This window comes from Carcharodon carcharias, chromosome 21 (genome assembly GCF_017639515.1).
Source record: "Carcharodon carcharias isolate sCarCar2 chromosome 21, sCarCar2.pri, whole genome shotgun sequence".
In the NCBI taxonomy this organism is placed as follows: Eukaryota; Metazoa; Chordata; class Chondrichthyes; order Lamniformes; family Lamnidae; genus Carcharodon; species Carcharodon carcharias.
Genome location: NC_054487.1, coordinates 26,102,501 through 26,115,435, shown reverse-complemented (window position 1 = coordinate 26,115,435; position 12,935 = coordinate 26,102,501). Strand labels below are relative to the sequence as shown.

Here is a 12,935-nt window from a genome sequence, read left to right as displayed (position 1 = left end):
CAATACCTTCACCATTCAGGGTCAAGTTGCCTGGTTTAAATTTCGAACAATGCTTGGCAGCTAACTGTCATTCACCTTGACTGGTGCATTCTCCATGGCAACACCTCTACCAATCGGAATCCACTTGCCAACTAATCAGCACTTTTTAAGATACAGTATAAATTGTTGTTTTCCCCTTATATTGGTATTCTTGCGAAGTGTCCTGAAGAGTGCAAGATGAAAAGCTTTGACATGTCTCTTTTTTCAGCAATACTCAAGTTCTATACTACTAAATAACTATTATTATTAACTCATCCACATATTAAATAGTAATAAACACTGCCTCCAATCTACCAGAACCAGATTCAATCACATTCTGAAAGGTAAAAGGATACTGTACATGTATGATATGTAAAGTTTTCAGTTGTTGTAAGTCCTGATAAGTGCCTGTTGGCTCTACATTTTATGTGAAAGATCTGTTACAGTTCATAGGAAGATAGGGAAGATCAATGCATGGCTTGAAGCATGATGCAGGAGGGAGGGTTTCAGATTCTTGGGTCACTGGGACCAAGCGGTAATGTCACTGGACGAGTAATCCAATTATCTCAGGCTGATGCTCTGGGGACATGGGTTCAACTCCCATTACAGCAGCTGGTGGCATTTAATTGTCTTATGAGGAAAGGTTGGACAGGTTCAGCTTGTATCACTGGAGTTTAGAAAAATAAGAGGTGATTTGATTAAGACCCTGAGGGGTCTTAATAGAGTGGATTGGAGAGGATGTTTCCTCTTGTGGGACAATCTAGAATTAGGGGTCACGGTTTAAAAATAAGGGGTTGCTCATTTACAATAGATGATAATTTTTTTCTTTCAGGTTTCTTCCTTAAAAGATGGTGGAAGCAGAGTCTTTGAATGTTTTTAAGACAGAGCTAGGTAGATTATTGATTAACAAGGGGGTGAAAGGTTATCAGAGTTAGTGGAGGAGGTTACAATCAGATCAGCCATGATCTTATTGAATGGAGGAGCAGGCTCAAAGTGCCGAGTGCCTACTCCTGCTCCAGTTCATATGTATGTATTCTGGGGCAAGAGGCAACTGTTCAAAAAGAATGGCTTATACCACAACAGGACTGGGATAATGTTCTCGTGGGAAGGTTCACTAGCATAGTTCGGTAGGATTTAAATTAAATTGGTAGAGGGATGGGCACCAGCAAACAGAAATAGAAAAGAGGAATAAGATACATAAAAGAGTGAGAGTGTTAGATAGTACTAGAGAAATAAATATTTCTATGTTAGATAGTAACAGACTAAGAAGGACTACAAGGAATAAAGAAAACAGGTTTAGAATGCAGGAATGTTAACGCACAAAGTGTGGTGAATGAGATTGGTGAGCTACAAACACAAATAATCATGTGAGATATGATGTAGTGACAATATTGGAAACAGCTTAACAATCATAAGGACTGAGCATCTAATATTCACAGATACAAGGGGTTCAAAAAAAGGAAGTGGAGTTGCGATACTGATTAGGGAACATATGGAAGTGTTGGAAAGGGAGGATGTCCTTGAGGGGGCAAACACAGAATCCATTTAGCTAGAGCTGAGAATCAAAAAAGGTATGTTCACAATACTGGGGATATTTTATAGGCACCCAAATAGTGAGAGAGATATAGAGCAGTAATTTGCATGGAAATCACAGAGATATGCAAGAACTATAAAATGATGATATTGGAGGATTTTAATTATCCAAATATCAAAAGGAAAAGGAGGAGGAGGAATTTATGAAGTGCTTTCAGGAGAATGTCCTTGACTGTATATTCTCTGATCATTTAGGAAGGGGGCATTCTGAATTTGGTACAAGTGAATGTGGACCAAATATCTGTGGGAGAATAATTGGGGCAGAATGATCATTATATCATAAGGTTTAGATTAGTAGTGGAGAAGGACAAGGAACAATGTAAAGTAAAATCTCTAAATTGGAAGAGGTCTAACTTCAATGAGATGGGAAGGGATCTAGCCAAGATAAAATGGATCAAAATTGATAGGAAAAGCAGTAACTGAACAATGGGTGATCTTTAAGGAAGAGATGCTTCAAGTACAGGCTTGGTACAATCCAACAACAGGGGAAGTCAGGGAAATTGGAATTTCCTCCTTACACCTCTCCACCTCTCTACCTTGCCTTCCTCCTTTAAGTGACTTCTTAAAACCTACCTCTTTGACCAAGCTTTTGGTTATCTGATCTAATATCTCCTTATGTGATTTGGTGACATACCTTGTTCTATCATGTTTCTGTGAAATGTCTTGGGACATTTCATGACGTTAAAGGCGCTATATAAATATAAGTTTTTGATGTTGTTGAACTAAAGCCAGGGCTCCTCGATGATGACAGAGGTAGAGAATATGCTTAAACAAAAAAGAGGGTATATTATGCATGTCAGGTGAATTCTTCAAGCAGGGATAGGCTAAATACATAAGTTGAGAGGGGAAGTGAAGAGGAAAATGAGGCAGGCAATGGGAGAATGTGAAAATATAACAGCAGTTAACATAAAAGGAACCCAAAAATCTTGCACTGGCATATAAATAGTAAGCAAGTAGTAAAATATGAGGAAGGGCCCATTAGGGATAAAGAGGGTGATATATGCTTAGAGGTGTAGTGCAAGGCTAGAATACTTAATGGGTACTTTGCATCAGTGTTCACTAAGGAAGAGGATACCGACAAAATATCAGTAGAAGTGGTAAAGGGAATGAATGGGGTGGAAATTGATAGGTAGGATATACTGGCAAGGCTGGCTATGCTTAGAGTAGATACATTGACTGGTCTGGATGGCTTGCATCCCAGGTTTCCCAAGGGAAGTGGCAGCTGAGATGGCGAAAGGGTTTGCAATAACCTTTCAACTTTTGCCAGATAGGGGTGCCAGAGGATTGGAAAATGGCACATCTGACCCCCTTGTTCAAGAAAATAAATGGCATGTTGGCCTTTATTGCAAGAGGATTGGACTACAGGAATAAAGAAGTCTTGCTACAATTGGATGGGGCTTTGGTGAGGCCACATCTAGAATATTGTGTGCAGTTTTGGTCTTTTTATTTAAGGATGGACATACTTGCATTGGAGGCATTACAGCGAAGATTCAGCTTAGAAGAACGAGAGGTGACTTCATTGAAACACTCAAGATTATGAAGGGGCTTGTTTCTGAGAGGTGGTTTCCTCAGGCAGGCAAATCTAACAAGTTTCAGGATAAGGGGCAAATTATTTAGGACTGAGATGAGGAGAAACTTCTTCACTCAAAGGGTTGTGAATCTTTGGAATTCTCTACCCAAGAGGATTGTGGGGGCACCATCACTGAATATATTTAAGGCTGAGATGGACAGAAGGGAATCAAGGGATATGGGAAGTGAGCAGGAAAGTGGAGTTGAAGCCAAGATCAGCCATGATCATATTGAATTTTGGAACAGGCTCTTCGGACCATATGATCTTCTCCTGCTCCTTTTTCCTATGTTCTCATGAAATGGCATAAGGACATTTCTGGTAACTACAGGCTGGTAAATTTGAGATCAGCGTGGATAAGGTTTTACAAACAATTAAAATAATAATTAACAGGCACTTGGAGAATTTTGAGTTAATTCAGAAGAGGCAGCATAGATTTGTGAAAGGTAAATCGTGTTGCACTAACTGAATTGCATTTTTTGATGAATTAGCAGAGATAGTTGATGAAGGGAATACAGTGGAAGTTGTCTATGTGGATTTTAATTTGCCCTTGGACCTATTAATGCCCTAAGTGGCAACTTACTGTATTATACCCACACAGGAGGTGGGGGGAGGTCCGCACCAATTGGGAAGCCCAACCAAGGGATCCCAGAAATCCAACCCTGTGACTCTAAGAAACAGTGAGACAAAACTTTCTGAGAAGGGCACATTGATCCCGCAATCATTGTTTATCCTGTATAAGCTGGCCAACTGTGCAATATTTTTCTTTCATCTTGGGCCTCCCATGTATTCTTTAGTAAGCAGTTTACAGCAATGGAGGACAATGTTAAACTTGGGCCATACAAACTCATACATGGCTAGGGATCACAACAGAAGTTCAATTTGTAATAGATTCATTGTGCTTACAGACACAATTGTCAAGCCACTTAAACAATTCAAAACTGTTAGAGACAAGCCTGAAGTATAGCCATTCATGCGTATTACCAGTTGAAGAGTACATGTGGTATGTATGAACAAGTAAATGGTGTATAAACAGATAGTGTGAGGGATGTGTGAGCGATGTATTAACTCAGTAAAGAATATGTGACTGATGCATGTTAATATGGTATTTGTCAATAGGTGAAGGGTACAAATCTGTTGTGTGAATGGTGAGTAGTAATAATTGTATGCTAATACTTTTTTTAAATGGCAAATTGCAATCATATCTGAATTTGTTCTTCTAGGTTTTATATGAACTTTGTCGCAGAGGAGATAATTAACCCAGAAAGGTATGTATTGCAGTTGATTCAAAACTAACAATCAAATGAATAATGATTTAATTGTTCCATCAGAAGGCCATGGATTTAAACCACAGTCCAGCATTTAATCTAGTGCCCATTATCTCTCAGAAAAAAACATTAAACCAAGGTTCAGCCTTCCTACATCAGTAAATATAGAAGATCCCATGGCATTATTGAAAGAAGAGCTAGGGATTTCTCCCAGTATCTTGGCCAACATTTATCCCTCAATTAGACCTAATTAAAAGCATACTTATCTCATTTGCTTATTTTGTTGTCTGTGGGAGCTTGCTGTGGATATAGCAGCTATGGGCCCTGAAAACATCCCAGCTGCAGACATAAAGAACTGTGCTCCAGGATGACCTACAGCCCTAGCTAAGCTGTTTCAGTCCAACTACAACACTGATATCTAACTGACAAACTTTACATAGTGCAAGCGTAAAATTATCTTACTCAATGGACAAAAGAGCTGAAATCGAGGTGAGGTGAGAGTGACTGCCCTTGACATCAAGGCAGCATTTGACTGAGTGTGGCTTCAAGGAGCCGTAGCAAAACTGAAGCCGATGGGAATGGGTGGAGGGAAAAGCTCTCTGCTGGTTGAAGCCATATACCTACCACAAAAGAAGGGTCAGGATTTTTCGGATGGCGTGGTTCCTTTTCCCACCATCTAAGGCATCGGCAGTGAGCGGATTGCTGCTGATACTGACTGCCTCACAGCTATTTAACATTCTAACTAGTGTTAATTGGACTTGTGCCCCTCACTCAGGAGGAAGTCCCACCTCAGAGAGCTGCCAGCTAATCTGATTGGCCAGCAGCTCTCTCATCTGGAAGGTGCAGTGGACAGGACTGGGGTTGCAAGCAGTCCCCAGAGTCTAAGTCCCAAGAGTCTAGGACCAGGTAAGTGTGGAGGTCTCGGAGGGAGGAGGGGAGGTGAAACCCGGGGGAGTGCGCAGAGGGGATTGGGGCTGTTGGTGATGGAGGAGCCAAGGGCAGGTGGGAAGGGAGTACCACGGGTCCAGATGTTTTGGGGGGCACTGTATTTTGAAAGGAGGCTGTTGATGGAGGTGACCACCCTCCATCCCCGCTGCCCATCCGAGGCCGGAGCAGGCTCACTTTATCGGCATCCCCCCTCCCCCTCCCGCTAGCCTGAAAATTGGGCTTGGGAGGGAAATGGCCCTTAAGTGGTCATTAATTGGCCAAAAGGGCCTCAGTTGGGGCAAGACCAGGGGCATCAGCCTATCCCACCATAAAGTTGCAGAGAGGTCGAAGCAGGCGGGAGCCCAGTGGGAAAGCCACACAAGGAATTTTACGGCCACACTCACCCATGAACCCACTGGCAGGGGAACGTAAAATTCTGTCCAAGATGGTTGTGGTTGTTGGAGGCCAATCGTCTCAGCCCCAGAGATCACTGCAGGAGTTCCTCAGGGTGGTGTCCTAGGACCAACCATCTTCAGCTGCTTTATCAATGACCTTCCCTCCATCGTAAGATCAAAAGTGGGAATGTTTACTGACTCCCCAAAGCCTGTCTGCAATCTGCAAAGCACAAGTCAGGAGTGTGAATATTCTCCACTTGCCTGGATGAGTGCAGCTCCAACAGCACTCAAGAGGCTCAACACCATCCAGGACAAAGTGGCCTGTTTTATTGGTACCCATCCATCACTTTAAACATAGGGCAGAATCTTCTGGTCGACGTGCGGGAGCGGGCCCCACATGCTAAAATAGCGCGCAGTGACAGCGGGCGTGCATCCCAACATCACTGCATGTCATTCCGACCTTTAGATTGGCAGGTACGCACCGGAGTCAGCTGCACGCCTGCCAAACTGTCAAAGGCCTGTTAAGGCCATTACTAAACTAATTAAATTAATTGTCCGGCGGCCTTTGCAATTTTCACGAAAAATCGTCCACAGGCAGGGTGAGGTTTCATGAAGGTTTTATTAATTCAATAAAAATTTTCATGTAAATTCATAAACATGTCCCAGCTCATGTGACACTATCACATGAGAGGACATGTCTGAATAATTTAATTTTTTTCTTTTTTTCAATGTTTCATTATGAAATTAATCTCCCTGAGACACGGAGCTGCCTCAGGGAGATTTCTGCGCTCTTACACGCGCATGTGCGAAAGAGCGCAGGCCCCAAATCTCCCTCCTCCTCCCGCCCACACAGGTACCGGGTGCACGGGCCTTAATTGGCCCGCCAACATAAAATGGCGGCACGCAGCCGATCGCAGGCGTCAATCGGCTCCACGCCCACCCACTCCCGACCGGGCCGCCCAATGGGGAGAAAATTCTCCCCACACACTCCCTCCACCATAGGCTCCCAGTAGCAACAGTGTGTACCATATACAAGATGCACTGCAGCAACTTGGCAAGCCTCCTTCAATAACACCTTCCAAACCCGTGACCTCTACCACCAAGGGCAGCAGGTGTATAGGAACACCACTACCTGCAAGTACGCCTCCAAGTCACACACACCATCCTGACTTGGTACTATATCGCCGTTCCTTCACTGTCACTGGCTCAAATGATGGAGCTCCCTCCCTAACAGGGTGATATCAACACCACATTGACTCCAGTGTTTTTTTTTTAAATATTCATTCACGGGATGTGGGGTTCACTGGCTAGGCCAGCATTTATTGCCCATCCCTGGTTGCCCTTGAGAAGGTGGTGGTGAGCTGCCTTCTTGAACTGCTGCAGTCCATGTGGTGTGGGTACACCCACAGTGCTATTAGGAAGGGAGTTCCAGGATTTTGACCCAGCGACAGTGAAGGAACAGCAATATATTTCCAAGTCAGGATGGTGAGTGACTTGGAGGGGAACTTCTAGTTGGTGCTGTTCCCATCTATCTGCTGCCTTTGTCTTTCTAGATGGTAGTGGTCGTGGGTTTGGAAGGTGCTGTGGAAGGAATCTTGGTGAATTCCTGCAGTGCATCTTGTAGATGGTACACACTGCTGCTACTGTGCGTTGGTGGTGAAGGGAGTGAATGTGGATGTGGTGTCAATCAAGTGGGCTGCTTTGTCCTAGATGGTGTCAAGCTTCTTGAGTGTTGTGGGACCTGCACTCATCCAGGCAAGTGGAGAATATTCCATCACACTCCTGACTTGTGCCTTGTAGATGGTGGACAGCCTTTGGGGAGTCAGGAGCTGAGTTACTCGTCACTCTATTCCTAGCCTCTGACTTATTCTTGTAGCCACAGTATTTATATGGCTAGTCCAGTTCAGTTTCTGGTCAATGCTAACCCCCAGGATGTTGATAGTGGGGGATTCAGTGATGGTAATGCCATTGAACATCAAGCGATGATGGTCGGATTCTCTGTTTTTGGAGATGATCATTGCTGACACTTGTGTGGTATGAATGTTACTTATGATTTGTCAACCCAAGCCTGGATATTGTCCAGGTCTTGCTGCATTTGAACATAGACTGCTTCAGTATCTGAGGAATCACTAGTGGCGCTGAACATAGTGCAATCATCAGCGAACATCCCCACTTCTGACTTTATGATGGAAGGTCATTGATGAAGCAGCTGAAAATGGTTGGGCCGAGGACACTACCCTGAGGAACTCCTGTGGTGATGCCCTGGAGCTGAGATGACTGACCTCCAACAACCACAGCCATCTTCCTTTGTGCTAGGTATGACTCCAACCAGCAGAGTTTTCCCCCTGATTCCCATTGACTTCAGTTTTGCTAGGGCTCCTTAATGCCACACTGGATCAAACGCTGCCTTGATGTCAAGGGCAGTCACTCTCACCTCTCCTCGAGAGTTCATGTTTGTCCATGTTTGAATCAAGGCTGTATTGAAGTCAGGAGCTGAGCAGTCCTGGTGGAACCCAAACTGAGCATCAGTGAGCAGGTTATTGCTAAGCAAGTGCTGCTTGATAGCACTGTTGATGACCCCTTCCATTACTTTACTGATGATGGGTAGACTGATGGGGCGGTAACTGACTGGGTTGGATTTGCCCTGCTTTTTGTGTATAGAACATAGCTGGGCAATTTTCCACATAGTCGGGTAGATGCCATTGTTGTAGCTGTACTAGAACAGCTTAGCTAGGGGGCCAAGTCTGGAGCACAAGTCTTCAGTACTGAATAGTACTACAGAATATTGTCAGGGCCCATAGCCTTTGCAGCATCTAGTGCCTTCAGCCGTTTCTTGACGTCACGTGGAGTATATCGAATTGGCTGAAGACTGGCATCTGTGATGCTGGGGACCTCTGGAGGAGGCCGAGATGGATCATCCACTCAGCACTTATGGTTCAAGAAGGCAGCTCACGGCCACCTTCTGAAGAACAATGAGAGATGGGTAACAAATGCTCATCTTGCTAGCAATGCTCACATCTCATGAAAGAATAAAGAAAATGACTGCCACACATTTGCTGACATAGCAACAGTGACTACACTTTTAAAGTAATTTTGTTGTAATGCTTTAGGACATCCTAAGGTAATGAAAAGCATTACATAAATACAATGGTTTCTCTTTCTTTATTTTTAAACTTTTGCCAATAAGACTCCTGGACCAGTAGTTAACACAAGTTTATAGCACTGTACCAGTGCAGAAGGTATAAATACTGATAAGCAAGATTATAAGCACATATCCTAACACTGGAATAGGAATCAATAGATTCCTTGCTTTAAAGGGCACTGCTGTCAAGAATAAATGTTCCCCTAAATTTTTTTGCTAGAAACTATACGACAGAACAATGTAAATCACTTTGAATAATCATGCTGTGAATTATACATGGCATTAATATGCTGAAAGTGATACACTGCTTGTCTCCCTCAGAGATAGATGTTTGACAGAGCTTTTTTGCTGAAGATGCACATTAGACAAGTGAATGTTTCTCAATATGTTAGCTCAGTAGCGCATTAAATTAACAAAGTACCTGTTTGTTTTATTGCCTCTTATCCTTCTTTTATAATGGATTTTGTCCTGCTGTTAAATTATTCCTGCCTCCTTTGCAAACTGCTCTTTTGTTCTTCTATCGTTTTTCTGAGAGAGTGATTAGATGACTTAATCAAAATCTCAGTAAAGTCACAAATCACAAAATAATAATGGATGAGGAAGGCCATTTGGCCCATCTTAATTCATCCATCCAGAATGACCCTTCAGTATCTCTCATTATAACATAATTGTTAACTGATTTCAGGCATTTTGCCTTCATCGCTCTGTCCATAAGGGCCATTCCACATGTTGATCACCTGTGTCTACTGCCCCAACCCCCCACCACATCATTGCAATTGCTCCAATATATCTAATATTTTTTACCCTTTAGCCAATTTATTGTTTAAATTAGAAGGCTTCCCCCAGGAAAACTGCACTGCTGATTTCACTGCTGTCAAACGCAAGTCTGGACCCCCATTGTCCCAAATTAAGGTCCCAAGCCCAGAGAAAAATCCAACACCTTTAGCTAACAAAAATATCAATCTCAGTTTTAAAATTAACAATTGATCTTGCATTGGAAGAGAGTCCCAAAGTTCTGCCACTCTGAGTGAAGAAGTGTATCCTAATTTCACTGCTGAGAGGTCTAATTTTATAACTATGCCCCCTATTCTAGACCCCCAAGCTAGTAGAACCAGGGAGAGAGTAGCATAGAGCAGGGCACCTCCCTAATGTGCCAAGCTAAGTACTTCATCTCAGTATCAATGGAATTGTGTGTATACTTTCTCTCTCCACATGGCATTGCCCTCCAGTACACCAAGCACAAACATCATCCTACTGCCATTAATCACTTATACTTTCAAATAACTTTAAGCAGGTTAATTGCATCAAACAGTTTCTGGTTACGTATTGTGTTTCCTAGGAATATTCCTCTGGCAATTATCTCCTCTCTGATCATTGTTACAATACTCTACCTGCTTGTAAATGTGGCTTACTACACAGTATTGACAGCAGACGAGGTGTTAGCATCCGGTGCAGTAGCTGTGGTAGGTAACCAAGAAAAATCTATTTTTCTCCTTTACTAATTTCCTCCTGTTCAATTTTTATTGTGAATTTTGTACTCAACTTGTTTGAGTGTGTAATTACAAGGGAAAGAAAGAAATATCCCCGTGTTAGATAAATGTCTGGATAGAACTGTTTTCCTGCTTTCTGCTGCCCCATGGCCTTTTGTAAGGATTCAGCCTATTCTGAGGTCCAAGACAGGGGCATAACCTGGTTCACAAGGTTGGCCCACATCTGCCACTTGGTGGCCTGATAGACCTGGTTTTATCTGATGGATCAGCTGCCAATGCTCTGACAGGCCTCAGAGGCCATCTCAGGAGTCCCGAACCTGGCCTACTGCTTCCTGCATCATTGATCTCCCAACATCACTGGACAGAAATTCTGGGGCAAGGTTAGGACCTGGCATTTTAAGATAATTTCATTTGTAGCTCTTCCATAGCAAAGTGGGAGTAGGAGTACACCAAAAGGGCCATGAATTTTCAGCTCCCATTTGTCTAAAAGGACAAATAATGTGACAAAGAGCATTATGATATCACAAAGACATAGGGTGGAATTTTACAGCCCCTCCCACCAGCGGGATTTTCCGGTCCTGCCAAAGTCAAAGGACTTTTTTGACTGGCTCGCCACATTTTACGCCCCCAACCCCGCTGCAACGAGGCTGTAAAATTTCACCCATAAGCTGAAAAAACATTGAGCAAAACCATAATTGGAGCCAATATTTTCCTTCACAGCATTGTCTCAGCCAAGCGCTGTAACCTTCTCTATCCCTATATCCTCTATCATATACTTTAGTCCTCTCCATCTGACTTTTTGTATACCCTGCCCTCTCCTCCCCTTTCCCACTGTTAATGGAGGAATTTTCGGATGTCTCAGCACTGCTCTTTGGAACTCCCTTCCTAAACCCCTCTAACTTCTACATTAATTAAAGTTGTTGTTTGGAATATGCTGGATGAGCCATATGAGGATGTCCTTGTTCCCACCTGTCAATCTTACTAAAGAGAAAGTTCTGTAAGATTCAGATACTTGTACTGACCTCCTATCTTTCAACAAGCCATTTGTTTATGACTATAATGTCCATGAGTCATTAGTCAACATTTCAGTGAAATTGTATGATTTCCAAATAATAATTGAGTATTTTCTTTAATTAGACCTTTGGAGATCGGACTCTGAAAGGCTTCTCCTCAGTGATTCAAATTCTTGTTGCACTGTCATGTCTTGGTGCAATAACTGGAGCTCTATTTGCGGTTTCCAGGTAGTATTGAGGATATCTGCGTGGTTTAGTGATGACTCTAACACAAGAAAGTGCTTCCTTTAAACCAGAAGTTGAAGGCAAAACACTGTAGCTGGTTGCTTAATTGTACTAACATCCAGAGTTTCACCATTTCTCAGTTTGTTGGTTGGTTTGAAGGAGAAATTCTTCCCTTTTCTACCATCAAAGAGAGATAAGTGCTTCTAGCAGCAGATATAGTATAAAGAAACAATTATACTGCACTCTTTGTTGTAAGGGCTGTGTTGTGTCTTACTGTCAGGTCTGGAGGCTTGTGTGGTTGAACATTAAGGGCAGGATTTTACTTGCGTTGGACAGGTGCAGCGGGTAGGCCCAGGAGCGGCCAGGAAAAGGTCCGCCGCCTGTGATCAGCCCCCGACCGCGATTTCACATTGGCCAGCCAGCGTGAACTGTGCGCTGCAATGCTCAGCACTGCCGGGATGGGGGCTGAAGGAGGGCTAGCATGGAAGTCTGCACATGCATGCAGGAGCCCACGCTGAAATCTCCAAGGGCACAGAGCTGCCTCAGGGAGCTGAAGAATTAGAGAAACAAAAATATAGATTTAAAAGCTGATATAAACGTGTCTCCACACATGACTCAGTCACATGAAGAGGGATATGTTTGAAATGAAGTTGAAAAAATTTTCCGCTTTTTTAAATTCGCTGTTGGAAACCTCATCCCGCCCGTAACGAGGTTTCATAAAAAATGCAAAGGCCGCCTGGCCTACTCACCCACCCACCATCCGAATGGTTGAGCAGGCAGTCAAAAATACAAATTAGTTACCTGCTTAAGGCCTCTTAATTGTCGGTGTGCGCACCCACCGACTGAAAGATCACGATAACATCGGGATGCTTGCCTGACGTCATTGTGTGAGATTTTGCACCTAATCGGGTCAGGTATGCGCCTGCCCTACGAAAGTAAAATCCTGCCCTAAGTGTTTATTAACAACTCATAACTTTATACATCTCCAAGGTATAGCATTATGTGGTGCTGCCTCCATGTTAGCTTCTTCCATACTCTTCTACTGTACTCAGTCTATGATCATGTGACCCTTTACACCACTACATGAACAGTACTGTTTCCCCAGTTTCACATCAACCTTTGCTCTGCCAAATATCCTTATACTACACTCCTAATTTAATATGATGTGGTTTCATTGCACATTGACACAAAAGCAGAATAACTCCAGATCTGACACCCAAATGCACAAAATCCAACCCAAGTCCATCTCCAAGAACACTTTGGTACAGGCAGTATCATTTCAGCCCAGTCCATAGCT

General features: G+C 43.2%; 1 protein-coding gene across 1 annotated transcript in view; it reads left to right on the top strand.

Annotated features, from left to right (window-relative positions):
- The window catches only part of LOC121293048 (cystine/glutamate transporter-like), a 75,401-nt gene that overhangs the window by 46,175 nt on the left and 16,291 nt on the right, over nucleotides 1–12,935 (top strand). Inside the window, exons 6-8 of the mRNA XM_041215639.1 lie at nucleotides 4,402–4,446; nucleotides 10,250–10,373; nucleotides 11,538–11,641. Of these exons, the coding sequence (XP_041071573.1) occupies nucleotides 4,402–4,446; nucleotides 10,250–10,373; nucleotides 11,538–11,641 (273 nt within the window). The remainder of the gene's footprint in view (nucleotides 1–4,401; nucleotides 4,447–10,249; nucleotides 10,374–11,537; nucleotides 11,642–12,935) is intronic.